Raw genomic sequence first — 18,209 nt, 5'->3', positions numbered from 1 at the left:
TCTACTGAAACGTGCTCTCATTAACATTATCATTAAGAAATATCGCAGCATCTTTACAAAATGCCTACTGTTCATTCTATCCAAAAAGCTTATCTAACCAATCGTTATCATTTTAGGAATAGTATGCGTATTATTATCATCATTGCTATCATTCTATATTACTGTTATTATTACTAGTACTCTCGTCTGATAGCTACTGCTCTGCCTGTTTAGTAAGTTGTACCTGCATCTTGTATATGTATAGAATCTTCAGGTGAAATAAATGTTATAATAATAATAATAATAATAATAATAATAATAATAATAATAATAATAATAATAATAATAATAATAATAATAATAATAATAATAATAACGCGTACTTTTCGTAGCAGATGCAAAGCACGAATGGGCACACCTTGGCCTTGTACTGTATAGATATTCTTACAAAATCTAAGTCATCATGACGACTCCAATACTTAGAACAACGTGCAGCAATGAGTGTTGTTGCTACCGGTGCAGCTAGAATACGAAAGTCAGATATGCCTTCTTCACAGCTACCACAGAGACTTATGAAGACATTTTCAGAATATTTCTAATGAAGTTTGTGATACGTTTTCATCTTTGAACATTTCATTATGGGAAGGAGAAAAAACCTTACGCAAAAATATTTCCATTTTTAAACAGATCGAATACACTTAATTAATATAGCCGGTTACGCTAAATATAAAGATACCCTGTATATAAAGAATCGCTCGTATGCAGTCTACAAATTCAGAGAATAAGAAATTTTATAATTGACGGGTCGATTTCTGGAAAAACAATCCTGACACCCATTACTACTTGCTTTTACAATACCAAGTAACTCAAACGCCATTGGAAACTTACTTTGTAACTAATTGATTATGCATGTCACAGAAATTTTTACATCTGGTCAGGTGTCGAATGTATAAAGAAGTGTAGATAAGGGACCTTGTAAAATTGGCGACAGACTTTTTATTTAAACAAAAACCCTTCTTTTTAATGAGAAAGTTGATCAAAGATTTGAATGAACTGCACTTTTCAAATCCCCCCAAAAAGTGAAGTCCTCATCATCTTCCCATTTCACAAAAGGTTTTAGGCGTTGTTACTATGCTTACGTACCTTTTTATTACATTATTTCATTTTTCGAAATTTCAAGTTAACCAATATTCAACGAGCCTTATAACCATCACTTATCAAAATTATAAGACAAAATCTCTCTCTCTCTCTCTCTATTGGTACAGAGACGCTGATTTCACAAGATAATATTGAAATACACAATGAAAAAGAATAATTCCTTTTGTCAACTAACTTGAAAATATGAGTTACCCAAATTACAATCCATAAGACATTTACTTTTTAGCGCAAGTGCTGTTTCCTTGAACAAGTAGTTCTTTTCTGTCCTGATTTATAATCTGAACCCTACCGTATCTAATCAGCATCATCACATTTTCAAAGAACTATTTTTACAGCGTCAGACAAAAGCATGATTTCAGTCCCCCGTTGAACGATCTAGTCATACTAACATGGTTTTGTTGACCTTCAGAGGCAGGGATGCCACTGGCACAAGCAGCTTGGCGCGTGCAAGCATCATTCGGTTATTGTTTCTTCGATTCGAGTAATCACTGTTACACAGCAGTTCCTCGACTTATCAGATGCTTCGAGGCTCTGGTTTTCTGATAAGAAACAAAGACGTCCCACTTGAACATTCGAAGCATCCCACACCTGACGCAATTTCTTATCATATTTACCTTAAACTAAACTGTACTTTACACATTCAATTCAAGGAAAAGGTAACAAAACCACCATCATCATATGTGGGCAAGAATTGAATTAGATCAAGTTAGGGAATTATATTATAGCAATATATCAATCGTTGTTCATATAGCTGCCCGTGCACAATAGTCACATGAGACTTGTGAATGAGTGTGCGCCCTATCGCCACGCAAGTGGAGTTGAAAACAGTTCCTCGTTCTCTGCAATTGTAGTGATTGTAACATGGTCTAAAGATCATGGTCTTATACCATGGACTGTATTCCAAGGAAAAGAGCCTAGAGCGTTTATTATTTCTTTTCTAAACGGTGACTAACCTACTTATGACAGCATTATTTACTAGTCTCATGGATAAAAATGATGAGCATTCGTCAAGGTTGAGTACTCTTCATATACATTTATTCTGCCATTTGCATTCCCAGATTTGTTACCTATAACGACAAACAATTTGCCATCAACATGATCTTTACTTCTTGCTGGAAGACACTGCATCACAGCATGTCTGACTTCTGATCTAACAGTTTGTGGTTAAAGGAAATATCTCTTATGCGCGCTTTGAATTGTTTTTAACGATTTACAACCATTCCCAATCTACCACACACGCAATATATATATATATATATATATATATATATATATATATATATATATATATATATATATATATATGTATATATATGTATATATATATATATATATATATATATATATATATATATATATAATCACCTTTATAACTATTAACTAACATGCTTCAAAATACATAGAAATTAGGGTGACCGTCAAAAATACACCGAAATTATGGCAAGGTCGTAAAAAATACACATAAATTACGTTGACCGTCAAACTTACATATTCTGGAGTCGACGAGATGAGAAAGGTGTGCAAGACAGTTCTGTAATGGTTGGGAAAATTGTGGAGGAGAGGCAGAAGGTAAGGCAAGCCTTGACAAAGCAGCGTACCCAACTTACGACGAATCAGACTCAGTTAACGTAGGCAGTGTTGGAGTAGGTTTTGTAAATCGATACTAGTGGTTGTCGTACTGTTTCAATTGTTTTGTATTGTAATCCATGACGTTCATAAGACAACTTGTAATAGATGTAAAAGTTTTAATCATAAATCAATCGCATATGTCGAAAAAATCCCCCGAAATTATGAAATCTAAAACGAAGACGATGAAGCTCAGCGCTTACGTCTGGCAGTGAATAATGCTTGAGGCAGTCTCTCATAATGTTAGAAGGTCCAAAGAATTCCTTGTATATTATATAGCAAATGAGTCACAGGACTGTGATCCCATGCATTAAGAGTTCATGACTTTTAAATAAGCAGAGTCTGAAATAAGTAACTTATAACAACAAAGAAGAATGAAAAAAATTCCAGACTTTAAAAACGCTTAGTCATGATGAGTATCTTCCACCTTCATTTTACTACGTTTCAAGGTCATGATATCTTCTGTGGGTTCTGTTTCTTCCTTTGAACAGCGGTTGTCAATGGTGGGCTTCCTGTGGATAAAAGTGAAGAATACGGACCAGTTGTCGGGCTTATCGCTGTTGTCTAAACTGAGTTAGCCCTATACCATTAACAGCTCTTGTTCCTATATTAGTAGAAGGTAACCAAATTCTGAATTGTTGTTCTGGTCTTACTAAACTTTATCGTTGCCTTGTTTTTGCTGCCGTAAGGAAACACAATGTCAGCTTTCTAGATAAGGAGATCCAGAAATCGGCTGAGATGAAGTACAATTATCTGGGAGAAACCCCACAGTTGCACGAAGTAATAGTTGGAGAAGCTAAACAGGAAAATGGAAGAAAGTAAGCAGGAAAGGATATACAAAAAATTGCCAGAAACTGGCTGTACCTAGATGCACAAAACCCTGTAGTAAAACTTACAGTGCACCGAACTATTCTCTTTTTTTCGGGCTTTGGGTGAATTACCTGTTGATGTCGAGATTTCAGAATTTGTTTCATCATTACATTCATGAATTATGGAGCGAGAATCTGCAGACTGATCTACGAACAAATGGTTAATTAATGAATAAAAACACTCCACATGATTTTACATGTTATGCTCCTCCTTTGTTCTCCTAAAGGTTGCCATACCTAATGTATAGCTTATAAAACAATATACATGATACAGTGTTACTTATGTCAATTAACGGTAATTTGAAATCACACATTTTTCGATTATGATTCTCCACTCATGAAGATCCTTAGTCGTCTTATTAGCCATGGGTTTTTTGACTGCACATGTAGTTTGTTCAGAGGACATCGCAAGATATATGAGTAGGGCGACCATACGTCCCCCTTTGAGGGGGACAGTCCCTCTTTTTGACTCTTTATCCCCCAAAAAACTGCAGTCTTGGGGGGACGCCCTAATGTCCCCCTTTCAGCCTTTCTTTTTTTATGTAATTACTACAATTGTCCTTAAAAATTAGAGACTAATTTTTGTTTAAAATGTCAGCAGTAAATAACGTCTGAATAAAAACAATGTCATTGATAAACCTAATTTATCATTTCCTGTTATTGAATATATTTAGTAAAGATCAAATCAAGCCAAAAATACGCCAAAGAATGTTGTAAGAATTTTTTTTTTCTTTTTAAATAATGTCTGTAATTTTCCTTAAAATTTAAAGAAAAATTTTCTGTTTAAAATGTCAGCAATAATGTCTGAATAAAAACACTAATTGATAGACCTTAAAATGTCAGCGATAATGTCTGAATAAAAACACTGATTGATAGACTTTCTCGTTTATCATCACCTGTAATTGAATATACTTATGTATTAAACTTCTGAGTTTATAACGACTCAACATAAGTGCAACTGCGCATGGGCTTACTATATCTTTGTCCCCCTTTCGCAAGTCAAATAAATGGTCACCCTATATATGAGGTACCTCCCACCTATTCTGTAAAGTCCTAAATGGAAAGAGGTCAAGCAAGTAACCATAAGATATCATATGGTCTGGATTCCAAAGAGAAATGCACTCTTCAAGGTATCCATATATACTTTGGCACTCATAGTGTAGACCCCTCTTAATTGTGAAGGCAGAATTATGACAATTAAAAGCCTGAAGCCCATCAAGTTATACCCTTCAACACTTTACCACACTTAGAGTAGCATTTGGGCAAGAGCCCGTGCTGGAATAAGAATCTTGATTGTAACCCAACCAACCATCCTCTATCTTTGGCTCTCATGTTTCCACTGAAGAATTTTTCCCCTGGTCAACAAGCCATAGTTTTCAGTATGCAAATGAGAATTAATTCAGCTGTTCATGTTCACTCCCAAAAATCAGTTTGTTCTTTGGCATATTTGCTTCTTTTAGAAAACTAAAAAGCATTGGTTCAACAATACTGAAACAAAATATAAATAATGGGCTGCTTCTTACAAACCATATCGACGAGTTTCTTAATTACTGCAATGAACGTTTGATAGCTTTGAACGAAAGTTCCTTAAACGTCTGAAATATACTATTATATTAGGAGTATTAGCAGTTGTGTGTCCTTCCAAATCAACTGTCACAATATTCAGCAATTATGAAATCAATGCTTGTTTTGTTCATGGTAACATTTTCCCTAATCGTTGCATATGGGCACAAAAAACGGTTGTACAGTATGCAGCAAAACTCGAGTGACCCGATTTCAGTGATTTTCGTTCAAAAAGTGACTAACTGGCAACTCTTACCCTTCTCACATTTCTAATGACACTGAATTGCAACGGCGAAACATTTTGGAACTTCGCTCATAAAAAGATACAGTTCATTTAGCATGGTTTTATAGTATAATGTTATATATTTTTTATCAAAATATAGCTAGGTCATTAGAAAATACATTAACACCTTAGTTTTTAATCATGGTAAATATGAAAAGACGTAAATATTAAACGAATTTTACATGTTAGCCATCATAGTAATTTATTTAATGTAATGAACGTAACGGAGATGTAGTTGTGGGCGTGGCCTAACATGACGTCAACTGTGGTCATTTGCCAAACATGGTTGGAGCAACCCGACAGCGACCGGAAACGTCACCCCCAACAAGGAGAGCTATAGTTGAGCTGCATCTCGCCAGATTTTCAAAAAAAGACATAGCTAATCGTCTTAATATCAACAAGACAACTGTGTATAGATGGCTAAAACGATACAACGACGGAGAAGGATTGAAAAGCCACCCTAGATCTGGGAGACCCCGCTGCACAACCGCAGAAGAAGACGAAGTGTTAATTAACTTTATAACCAAAAACCCGTTTTCGTCATCATTTTCAGTGAAACGAGAAACAAATATACAAACATCAGTTGACACTGTAAGACGTCGGTTTCAAGAAGCTGGTCTTCTATGTAGGAAACCTGCGCTCAAGCCTCAACTTACACAGACGCATATGGACCATCGTCTCGGGTTTGCGCTCGAATATCTGTCCAGGAGCGAGCAGTTTTGGGAAACTGTTATATTTTGTGACGAGAAGACTTTTTGCAACGACCAACAGGGAAGACTGCACTGCTGGCGTCCAGGAAAAACCAGGTAATGAACATTTACTTATTTTGCCTTATATATTTTTGCGTGGTAGCCTAGGTGTGATATACTTTGTATTATAGGCCTAGTCTGTTTAAATGCTAAAGCTTTAATGAATAATAAATTCATCTTACACTGGTTTTTAAACCTGCTGACAAATATCTTTAATGGAAGTTACGATGTAATCAGGGAAAAATAATGCAAGAGAAGATTTAAATTAATTTGAGCTAGGGTGGGAGTTGGAAATTGTCATTACTGAGGAAGCAGTTTTAAATATCTATAAAATCCCGCCTCCGCTTCGACCGCCTCCGCTTCGAAGTGTTGCTTGGCGGGAAACCAGTCGCAGAGGAAGTTCGTGCTAGCTTTCCTCCGAGTCTCGTGAATGTTTGAATACACATTGCACTGACTTGAAAGTCGTTTAAGGTTACTATGCTATGACAACTTTCCATATGCCTCTTTTCCGAGTTCATAACATATACTATTAGGCCTACAACCAAAGATTTCTTTTAATTATTTCACTGTAAAACTAAGTCTGGCAGAAAATACAACTGACGTAGCTGTTTCTAATATTTAAATAAGTTTTGGTTAAATGCATATTAAAGAACTGTATATATATATATATATATATATCTAATATATTTCTAATATATATATCTAGGGTAGATATAAATTATATATATATATATATATATATATATATATATATATATATAGTTTTATAGAATAACCTTATAGTGTTTTCTTAACAATGCGCTTCAAGTCTTAAAAGTTAAAAGTTCGGTGTTATAGCAATATTACTGAAAGTATGGCTTAATAAAAGCGCCAGTTCTTTTTTTCTAATCCATAAGATCTATTGATGAGAGGAAGAACTGCAGTTAAAACAGTTTCTTTTATATTTAAAAGTAAGCCCACCGTCATTGTTTCTCTCTGAATATCTGTAAATCTATATTTTCTCTAAATCCTTCTCTCTATTTTTTCAGATTTGAGGATAAATATGTAGAACCAAATCGACGAAGTGGGAGGATACCCGCTTGGCCTTTGGGGTTGGATGGCGTCTTGCGGACCAGGTGCTTTAGTGCCAATCCATGAGCGATTAAATGGCAGGCAGTATGTTTGACATTCTTGACGAGGTGCTGATTCCATCTGTTAGGATGCTACTGATTCCGGAACCGTTGCCCATATTCTTGGCAATGGACAACAACTCTGTTCATAATAGCATGCCAGTAAGAAAGTGGTTACAGCAGCATCCAGAAGTTATTCGGATCGACTGGCCTGCAAAATCTCCGGATCTCAATCCCATTGAAAATTTATGGGCCATTATGACAAAGGAATGGGATGGCTCCGTTCTGAACAGTAAACAAGCCATCATAAGCCATTGCTTGTCAGTGTGGGAGTCAATGCGTGGGGAAAATATTTGCAGTAGACTGGTTGACAGTATTCCTAGGCGGCTTAATTCGGTAATAGACAACCTAGGCTCACATACTAAATATAATTAACCCTCAATCTCTCCTCCTCTCTCTCTCTCCTCTCTCTCTCTCTCTCTCTCTCTCTCTATCTCTCTGCTCTCTCTCTCCTCTCTCTCTCTCTCGTCTCTCTCTCTCTCTCTCTCTCTCTCTGTATGTATGTATGTGATGTGTAGCTATATATGTATGACGTGTTTTAAAGACGATGTTGTGTTTACTCTATTGGTTTTGCTGGAATTGGTATATTATTTTTCACAGGGACCTATGTAGTTTCCAAAGAATTATACGTATTTTTTAAAAATAATTATATTGGTATACCATTTACTTAACCTATACCGTTTTTATTATCAATCATATTCATTGTTTGCTACTTGGTTTATTAATGCCTTTACTAAGTACCGTTATTATTATCAATCATATTCATTATTTGCTGCTTGGTTTATTAATGCCTTTACTAAGTTACATTTCTTGAGATCTACCTAAGATTTCATTAGACCCAACTGGTGAAGGGTGCTAGTGGCCCGCCAAATGCTTAGCTTGCCTTACCCGTAGGCCAAGTGCACTTCGCGCTTCTCGATTACGTATATCATTCTCATTAAGCCTATAGGCCTATGAAGAAAATAATGACGGAAGTATACCACACCAAGACTGTGGAAGAATTTCACAAATCCTGCTTTATGGTCTTATAGACACCCTTCATAAGTTACAAAGATTTGATGCAACTTGTTGCTGTCTGGAATATAGCCCCAGTATGTTATAAAGCCAATAGCATTGGCCTAGCCATTATTGTTTATAAATACGTTGCAGTTGTCATTCTGTAGAATCTGCACTCGACAGTTGTAGCTGATAATATCCGACCTGATTATAGTCTTCCATTCCTAAAGTAAAAGTAAAATAATATAAATTAGTTGTGTTTCTAATAGCGAAGATTACTCTTCACCTCGCTTATTTATTCAGTTATTTATTATTTACTTTTCTTCAAACTGAAGAAACCCTCGGGAGACTAGACTTATGTAGCACTAGCTATAACCTAAGCCTAAGCCATAATTTATTGCAAGTATCGAAATCATGATCTCGACTAACATTTGCTTTATACACAAAGCCACAAAAGCTAAAAGTAATAACTTCGAATTCATATCCCAAATGCACCCATTTTTATCATTAGACTATGCTCTGCTCAACTTTTCTCTTGCTCTCCATCGCGATGTCCTCTTTCACAGTGTCCAGACTGACGATTCCACACGACTCATGGAAGTCACGGTGATCTGAGGTTTTCATGCTACAGTAACGTATTTAGTTTTCGTTCAGAAATATTGTAGCGTGAAATATTTTTTGGTTTTCAGGTTCCAATATATTTCAATGATAAGATTCTATATAACAAGTGACCAACTTTCCTCATATATACACGTTTTATAAAATACGAGATTTAATACTAAGTGGCAACTTGAGAACAACGCTTGTCCAGTACAAAAATAAAAAAGTAACACGAGTTTTGCTGCATACTGTACACTCAGCAAGGAAACTTAAAATACAGTTTTCTTAAATCTTCGGACATAATATATTATTCAATAATGCCACACCTGGCAACTCTATAAAAGGGGCGGAGCTTCAAAATCATAGTGTTTGTTGCTCTCTAGATTTCCATCAACTTTACCCATAAAGATTCTGTTGAGGTCCTATAATCATTTATACTTGAATGTAGAAACAGGCTCTATATCATTCATTAATGTTAGTTTGGTAACGTCAGTTCAGGGTAGAATATCGATCATCCTTTTTTAAAACCTACTGTGAAACCTTATTTACAAGTAATCTTTGACACTAAACTGACATAAAATTCATACGTAATTAAAGACGGATCTTAAACAATAAGAGAAAGGGTTTTGAAATTTGGGCAGTACTTGTGGAAATCGTGAGGAACAATACAGTAAAGAATTAAATATTCTGACGATAGAGAGAGAGCGCGCAAGCATAGGCCTATCGATAGAGATACTTAATTCATTATATTTAATTTGAGAGATTAAATGATAATATTTTTTCAAATGTTTCAAAAGTGGAGAGAGAGAGAGAGAGAGAGAGAGAGAGAGAGAGAGAGAGAGAGAGAGAGAGAGAGAGAGAAACTTGGAAAAAAGAGAGAGAGAGAGAGAGAGAGAGAGAGAGAGAGAGAGAGAGAGAGAGAGAGAGTGCAAGCATAGGTCTATCTATAGAGATACTTAATTCATTATATTTACTTTGAGAAATTGAGTGATAATATTTTTTCAAATGTGTTTTAAAAGTGGGGGTGGGAGAGAGAGAGAGGAGCAAAGTCTGCTCATGTGAAAGCTTAGGCCTATTTATAACTTCTTAATTTCAATTTTCTTTGGGAGATTGAGTGGCAATATTTATATTTTTAAAGTATGTTTTAGAAGTGGAGAGAGAGAGAGAGAGAGAGAGAGAGAGAGAGAGAGAGAGAGAGAGAGAGAGAGAGAGAGAGATTTATAGTACTGGTGACGGACTTGTGGGGGGAAAGGCAGAAGAAAATATAATGAATTAATTATCTCTATCGATAGGCCTATGCTTGCGCGATAGGATATGACTGCCAAGATCGTGCTGCACTATGCTAGATAAAATTTGAAGGATCATAATATTCAAGTTAATTCTCTAAGAAATTCATACCCTAATCTTGATTACATTCGACAGTTGCCGTAGCATTCAAAGATTGTAAAAAAAAACGTGGAAAATTTTAGACACAGGGTGCGGTCATTCTTGCTTTCTTGATATAGTCTTTACTTTTGAAAATCGGGTTTCATCCACAAATCATTCACGAAAAAAGCTATGTTAAGTAAATATATTTATTACCACAAATAACTCAATATGTATTGCACAGGCAATTAAAGTTTTATATCGTGGGAGATCTTTCAGCCTCGCGGCAAAGAAATGCAGTCGGGTAGGGCTGTAGGCTACTACGAACTGCTTTGTAATGGGAGCATATAGCCAGAAAATCTTTGAGCTGACATGCTACTTTAACCTTGATTAAGATTTATGTTTAAAGACAATAGCTTTGTAAACAGCAACTAGCATTCGATCTATGTCAACGTCAAAGTAATCAAAGTGTGACATCCGTTACGTTAGCCAGTATCCAGTGACTTGCGCTTTCCCGCTCGAAGTTCTAGGGCTCCTCCTCACATCATAGAAAATGCTCTTGAGGATGCAACTAGATTTGTTCAACCTACCTTAGCCGTCGCAACATTGAGTGCCATTGACGTCAACTAACCTTAATCGCTTTGGAATACAAACATAAGTTTGTAGAAACTAAAATAATTGCATTCACCACTTTCGATAATGCAATATATCCCCGTTCAAAACGAGTAAATATTGTCGTCGTGATACATAGTACTAAAATCAGAAATTCACATTCTATCTACCAGATCACTATGAACGAATCCATCTGAGAAATTCCAATTACTTCGGACATATATCGTGTTTTTAAGTATCTGGACGGTTTTGTTTTGCAGTTTTAACTTATATGATATAATTTCCAGCGTATTTTTATATTCTAGAGTGAATTTAGCGATAGTATGTCTTTCCAGTAAAAACAAATGGGAAATTGGATGAACGAAAGCTAATGAAAACTGTATCTTCAGTTTTCTTTTCGAGTGTACAAAACTGACGCACTATAGTAGATTTACATCAACCGTGCATGTGATGTCTAGGCCAGTCCCTTACGACGCTCCTGATTGGCTGTTGATAAGCCAATCACAGGGCTGGAAACTCTTAACCTCTCTCGAGAGAGTTCACATAGGCAGGATGCATGTTCCACCTCTCCTGAGGACCAGTATCCCTCAGGAGAGGTGGAGCATACATCCAGCCAATCAGGAGCGTCGTAAGGGACTGGCCTATCCTCAGGAGAGGTGGAGCATGCATCCTGCCTTTGTGAATTCTCGAGAGAGACTGAGAGTTTCCAGCCCTGTGATTGGCTTATCAACAGCCAATCAGGATCGTCGTAAGGAACTGGCTTAGACATCACATGCACGGTTGATGTGAATCTACCATAGGCGAGACTATATTGTATCATATCCAGGTTACTAACTAAAATAAGGCATGACATATGAACGTCGAGAAGTTTTAGCTTTTTTTTATGCTCACGGTAAGCCTTTGTGACTGGAAGTCTCTATTTTTTTTTTTTTTTTTCACGTGTGTTCATTTGGAGTGACGTCTTAATAACGTAATGCTCCCCTTCACTTGAGCTGTTATTGAAAACGTCTACAGAAGAATTTCATTGAAAGGTGTAGTACATAACGACTTAAAGTTCCAGAACATAAGAATATATTTATTTGCTACGTAAGGAATAAGCATTTTGACTATGCAAATTGTATGTATAATAAAATAGCAAATAAATCACTGTAATGACAAGAAAACAAGCCATTCTGTATATCATGAAAAAGTATACAACTTGTAAGACTTGTAAGATCTGTATACATCACTGAGAGAAAATAAGTGAAATTTCATTCAGATCTAAGGCCAGATAAGATAAATTACAAAAATTAGGCCTATTTTGAAATGAGATTATGAATCAAAATAACTAACAAAGTATTCGGTAGGTGTTTCATAGCATAACCTAATAGCTTCAATAGATACACAGAACATACAATCATGAAAAAAATTTTAATAGGATAATTACTGATGAATTCTCATAGCACTCTGAAGCCTCTTTCACTTCATGAAAGTGATGATGACATTCCCTGCCATGAAAAGCTTGACAACCATGGCAACGAAATATGGTATAGGCCTCATGTTATTCTCCGAGAGATAAAAGACAGTGTGTATTATTCTGCAAAAGGTGAATATCCGGAATACCATCTTGGAGACTGATTCTGAAGGGTCGGTAAGAATGTACAGAAGACCAAGGATCCAGAATACAGGGATGTTCTCTATGTCGTTTTGATGGGCTCTGTTAGATGATAATATTAATAATAATAACACATCAGTTGATAATAATAATAATAATAATAATAATAATAATAATAATAATAATAATAATAATAATAATAATAATAATAATAATAATAATAATAATAAATAACAACACACCAATTACAACACGTTTTGCAAGAAATATTGAAAACACCAGTGCAATTTTACAGGACTTTCAGACGAAAGCAGTCATCTCATACTGTCACAAAGACCTGGAGTAATACTGTGAAAAACCTTGTCAAACACCAAGTCCCTGGGGTTATAGCTTTTTCATACAGGTAAAAACATTTTGGTACGTTGTATACATTGCTATCAGTCTTAGTTCAACTTCATTCATTAGCCTGAAGTTCTAAGAAATACGAGCAACTTGGAAATAAACCAAATGAGTCACTTTCAAAAGGATAAGTTATTTTTGTAGACGGAATCACGGCGATTCTTACATGTTTAATATGAAAAACCTATCCAAATCAAATAATAAGATTATGATCTAGTTTCCTTTCTTATCAAGGGGATGCAAAGGATTAAATTTTCCTTAATACATAATGAAAGAGCTAATAAAACATTGTTTCATATCTAATGAACATTACACTGCCTAACATTAAGATATCGCCATAAATACCCTTGTAAATGGGCCATTCGTTCTCGATATCTCATTTGTATCGTTGTAATATCAAATTTCATGATCTATTTGTTGTAAATTTAGGGCTCAGCTATAGCAACAGTTTCACTATTACATTAGGTTAGATAAATTTGACCATCTGTAGCTTATCCATTGTTATAAATTAAAATCAACATACATAATATATATAAAGTGTTATATATATATATAGTATATATATATATATATATATATATATATATACATACACACACATATATATATATATATATATATATATATATATATATATATATATATATACATTATGTGTCTTGATGTTGATTTATAACAATGGATAAGGTGCAAATAGTCAAATTATATAACCTACCTAATAGTGAAACTCATGCAACAGCTAGCCGTAAATTTACACTTAAACAGATTAGGAAATCGGGTTCTGTTGTCATACTGGAATATCTCCAGTTCTGAGAAAGCAAAACCACCTGTTTCCTGTCCCAGTGATTATGATGACTGAGGAAAGCCCCTATTTCATCATTAAGTGAGCGTTTAGAAACATGCGCTTGCTTACTCGAGACTCATTATAAAATGTATATAATCGACTGATTATCACTTATTGTTACCTAACCATCCATGTACAAATTTTTACTTCAAAAATAAATGTTTGGAACATGTTTTTGAAGATATGTACGGACGGAAATAATGCTGCATGAAAAAATCCTAAGCAACTCACTGTTGATTGATAATGAAGCTTATACCAGTAAACTATTACTTTATCCTTTAAGCAATTCTGTCTTACAGGGATAACTCTTAACAATTAATAGAGGCGTTCAAATGACAGACCACACCCTCTAAAAACACGCACAAAAAGTAGCGCATAGAGAAAACTGATCAGCAGATGACCATATCTAGAAACCTAAAAATTGGTATAGCTATACGATAAGCAAACATGCACTTCAAGGACACGCACAAGCACAAGCACAATCTGCAAAAACAGAGGCAAGACTCACCTTCTGACGCGCTCTACGTCCGGGTCGTTCAATTTCAACTCTTTGATACCCATAGTTTTTGCATCTTCTTGATTGAAAAACACCTGAAATTGGATACGTTTTCCCAAGTAAAATTCCAAGCATTTCACGAAAACTTACAGTGGATTTCATTCCCAGTGAATATTCATAAATGCTATGCAAACAGTAAAAAGGGGCACAATTCAACTCATTAGGCATATTAGATTCTAAACCATTTACTACCGCTCTCCTCATAATGTATATACATAACCATATATATATATATATATATATATATATATATATATATATATATATATATATATATATATATATAATATATATATATATATATATATATATATATATATATATATATATATACGTACAATATTCTCAAGATAATATATATATATATATATATATATATATATATATATATATATTATAATATATATATATATATATATATATATATATATAGTAAAACTTGAACATCTTCCCCTGAGCGTTAATTCACAATGCGTCTGTAAATGTATTCCTTATCATATAACCATTATATTTACAATTTTAACATCATCTTATCGTACCATATCCCATCTTCAAGCTTCTACTTTGGCTCCTTTCTGAAATAAGGTACTTTTCAGTTTCCATTTGATAACCTCCTACTTGAGATAAGGTGGGCAATCACCACTATACTTGAAATCCAACCTTATCTGTACGTTTTTGGACTGTGCTTTTTTATCTTTGTTTTGGATCACAGCATCCTCACTTTCCGGAAGATTACTTTATGTACACAATACTTCTATATATTTCTATATATGTATATACGTATATGTGTCTGTGTACTGATGATGACTCTTCTGACATTTAATTTCTTACTCGTCTAAAACCAATTAATTGCATCACAGCCCATGCGAGAATTGTTATAAACATTGTTGCTAATCCGTTACGGAAATCTAAGTGCTTCTTGACAGCGAATTTGTTCAGCTTTGAAAAAACACCAAAATATAGAGCGAAAAATACTATAATTCAGAGACTGCTGTCTCTGAAATATGGTATTTTTCTCTCTATATTTTGGCGTTTATATGGACTCCTTTTATTAGATGGAATTCTGTTGTAAGAGAACATGTTTACCAGTCATATATACATATACATATATATACATATACATATACATATACATATACATATATATATATATATATATATATATATATATATATATATATATATATATTAAATTAAATTAAAGCCAAGGGTTATAACTAGTTGATAAGCGCATCTAACCTATCCAGGTTTAAGAACTCGTAAATTTTAATTCCCTTGGGTGTAAGTTATTCCCAAAACGTAAAATTAACTAGATAATTAAGGTTATATATATATGTATATATGTATATATATATATATATATATATATATATATATATATATACAATATTTATATGTGTGTGTATGTGTGTTCATGTAGAAAAATTTCGGAAAAAAAATTTCTCAAGGTAATTACTGATTGAAACATGTCCATTCTAAACTTAAGTACTCTAAGAATATCTTTCTCTAATTCTGTATTCTTCTAGTTTGTTCAGAGGGAGTGCCATCTTCATTAAAGTATTAATCGAACATGAAGTAATCCAGAGAAAATGGAGACAATAAAATGGAACACTTTAAATTAATAAGTCGGATAATGAGGTTTAACAATGCATGCGCATATGAAACTGAAAACAAAAGATAAAAAAAATATATCGACAAAGAATCCATGGCAAAGGTCCTCCTAATGAAATTGCGCATTTTTTTTTTCAATTTTTTACGTATAAAAATTGTCTGGATCTTACTGGCGAATTTATATATTCTAAGTCTAAGTCACTACCATCAAGATATATTTGACTTCCGTGAGATTTCTCCATATGTATTGATGATTTTAATGTTTATCACTGATATTCAGGCTACAGAGAAATAGGTGGCTTACTGCTTAAGGTTTTGCAGTTAACCGAAACGACTACGCAAACTTCAGAGTCAAAACTGACCTTTTTCGTGACCCTATAGTATGCTGTGAGACATGACATGAGAAGAACTTTAAGCGCAAGGACTCCCGAGAAGAAGACGTAGTTGGCAAACACGGGGTTATCCAAAGACCAGCCGCCCATTGTGATATCTGTGGATAAAAAAAAGCACGCACTTAAGCTATTTATTAAAAACATAGGGTGCATAGCAAGAGAAAACAAGACGCAGGAACAAATCTTAACTGGCAGATTTCCACAGAACAGAATAGAGAAAAACGCATAATAATAATAATAATAATAATAATCATAATAATAATAATAATAATAATAATAATAATAATAATAATAATAATAAACTCAAAATGCGCACACATCAAAAAACATGATAAAATGCTGAACTTACATGTCTAAGATGTCTTCTACAAAAGAGAAACACAAAAGGTTATTGAAATGAGCAGGAATTGCAAAGTAATGCACGCTCAGGAAATCAATTATAGGAGTGCAAAAAACCACATTTATCTATTTAATTAATTAAATGAGAATACAATGCCTTTTTGGACGTTCCTGCAAGTTTTCTTAAAACTTTGCCACACGAAAGCAAAGGCGAACTTACATTTCCAGCGTCCCAATGAAATTGACGTTTTCCGGAGACCTCAGTTACGGAGGATGCCCAGGTGGTCACTGTTGTTGCTCGAATTCCGTTTCCCAATACGAAGACAAACGCGGCGCTGCCATTCACGCTAGCCCAAATGATTGTACGGCTCACGCTAAAATGTACGGTATTTGACTTGATATAGAGCAAAGTATATAGAATATAGAGTACCGTAGCCGTGACGTCGCAGGTCACGTGTTGAGTTCCCTGGCTGTTTTCGCTCCATTAGAAATTAAAGGGCCCGGATTTGCAGTCCCCATGAAACCGTTAATATAGGGTTGTTAACATTCAGACCAATATAATTTGATTAAGAATAGTAATAAGTATTTATATAATGTTATATGAAATATGCTGCTTAGTTGCTATTTAATCTTTTAGATATATAATCAACAAGTATTTTTTTTACATACTATTGTATAAATTTGTATTTATCTCAGTTAGAATATATATGGGTTTCAATGCTAACTTCCCTCTATTAACGATTTTCTAGCCGTTTTAAATTCGGCCCCATTAATTTCTTACGGAGCGAGAGCAGACAAGTTGCCCAGGGAAGGTGGTGATTGCGTCACACTACGGTACTTCTATGGTAGCCTATCATACTATAATGGGCGTAATGTCTGTCTGTCTGTCTGTCTGTCATTCAATCACGGCCAAACGGCTGGTCAGATGGGCAGGAAACTTGGCAGGGTTATGGTGGGGACCCCTAAAATGGTTTGTAATGGGATTTCATCCAACCTACCCCCCTCCTTTGTAGGGGGCGGGGGTGAGAAGGGATTCCTTGAAACGGAGCTGTTTCGGGCTGTGAAACGAGGCTGGTTATTCCCGTAGACTTAGTTACTTTACGATTTTTCATACATAATTTCTGTACAACTTCCCCGGAGAAAGTAGCGAATATTTCAGCTCGGACACAATAGAAGATGAAAATTATCATCAATATCCGCAAGATTTTTTGAATAACTTAAATCCATCGGGACTGCCAGTGCACAAAAAAACGTTGAAGAAGTACTGCCCGGTAATGTTTATTCGGAATTTCGATCCTGCCAATGGACATAATAAAAAGGAAACTGACAAGTTCCTACTTTCTACTCTTTTTTTGGAAGACACAGGATCATAAGAGCATTTATCAGTAGCCATAACGCACTGACATACAGGTTGCGTCTTTGCAGTAACATAATGAAAAGAAAGATACTTTATCATTCGTATCACCGTGCAAAGTAATTGACAAAGAAACGAAAGTCACCGACAA

General features: G+C 34.7%; 1 protein-coding gene across 1 annotated transcript in view; it reads right to left on the bottom strand.

Annotated features, from left to right (window-relative positions):
- The window catches only part of LOC135217658 (uncharacterized), a 25,275-nt gene extending 8,203 nt beyond the window's left edge, over positions 1–17,072 (bottom strand). Inside the window, exons 1-5 of the mRNA XM_064253624.1 lie at positions 16,925–17,072; positions 16,336–16,463; positions 14,315–14,397; positions 12,432–12,665; positions 398–536 (exon numbers count right to left, since the gene is read on the bottom strand). Of these exons, the coding sequence (XP_064109694.1) occupies positions 398–536; positions 12,432–12,665; positions 14,315–14,397; positions 16,336–16,455 (576 nt within the window). The 5' untranslated portion in view covers positions 16,456–16,463; positions 16,925–17,072. The remainder of the gene's footprint in view (positions 1–397; positions 537–12,431; positions 12,666–14,314; positions 14,398–16,335; positions 16,464–16,924) is intronic.
- Between the last annotated feature and the right edge of the window lie 1,137 nt (positions 17,073–18,209).

This window comes from Macrobrachium nipponense, chromosome 7 (genome assembly GCF_015104395.2).
Source record: "Macrobrachium nipponense isolate FS-2020 chromosome 7, ASM1510439v2, whole genome shotgun sequence".
Classification (NCBI taxonomy): Eukaryota; Metazoa; Arthropoda; class Malacostraca; order Decapoda; family Palaemonidae; genus Macrobrachium; species Macrobrachium nipponense.
Note: the sequence above shows the minus strand (reverse complement) of the source record. Positions and strands in the feature narration are given on the sequence as shown.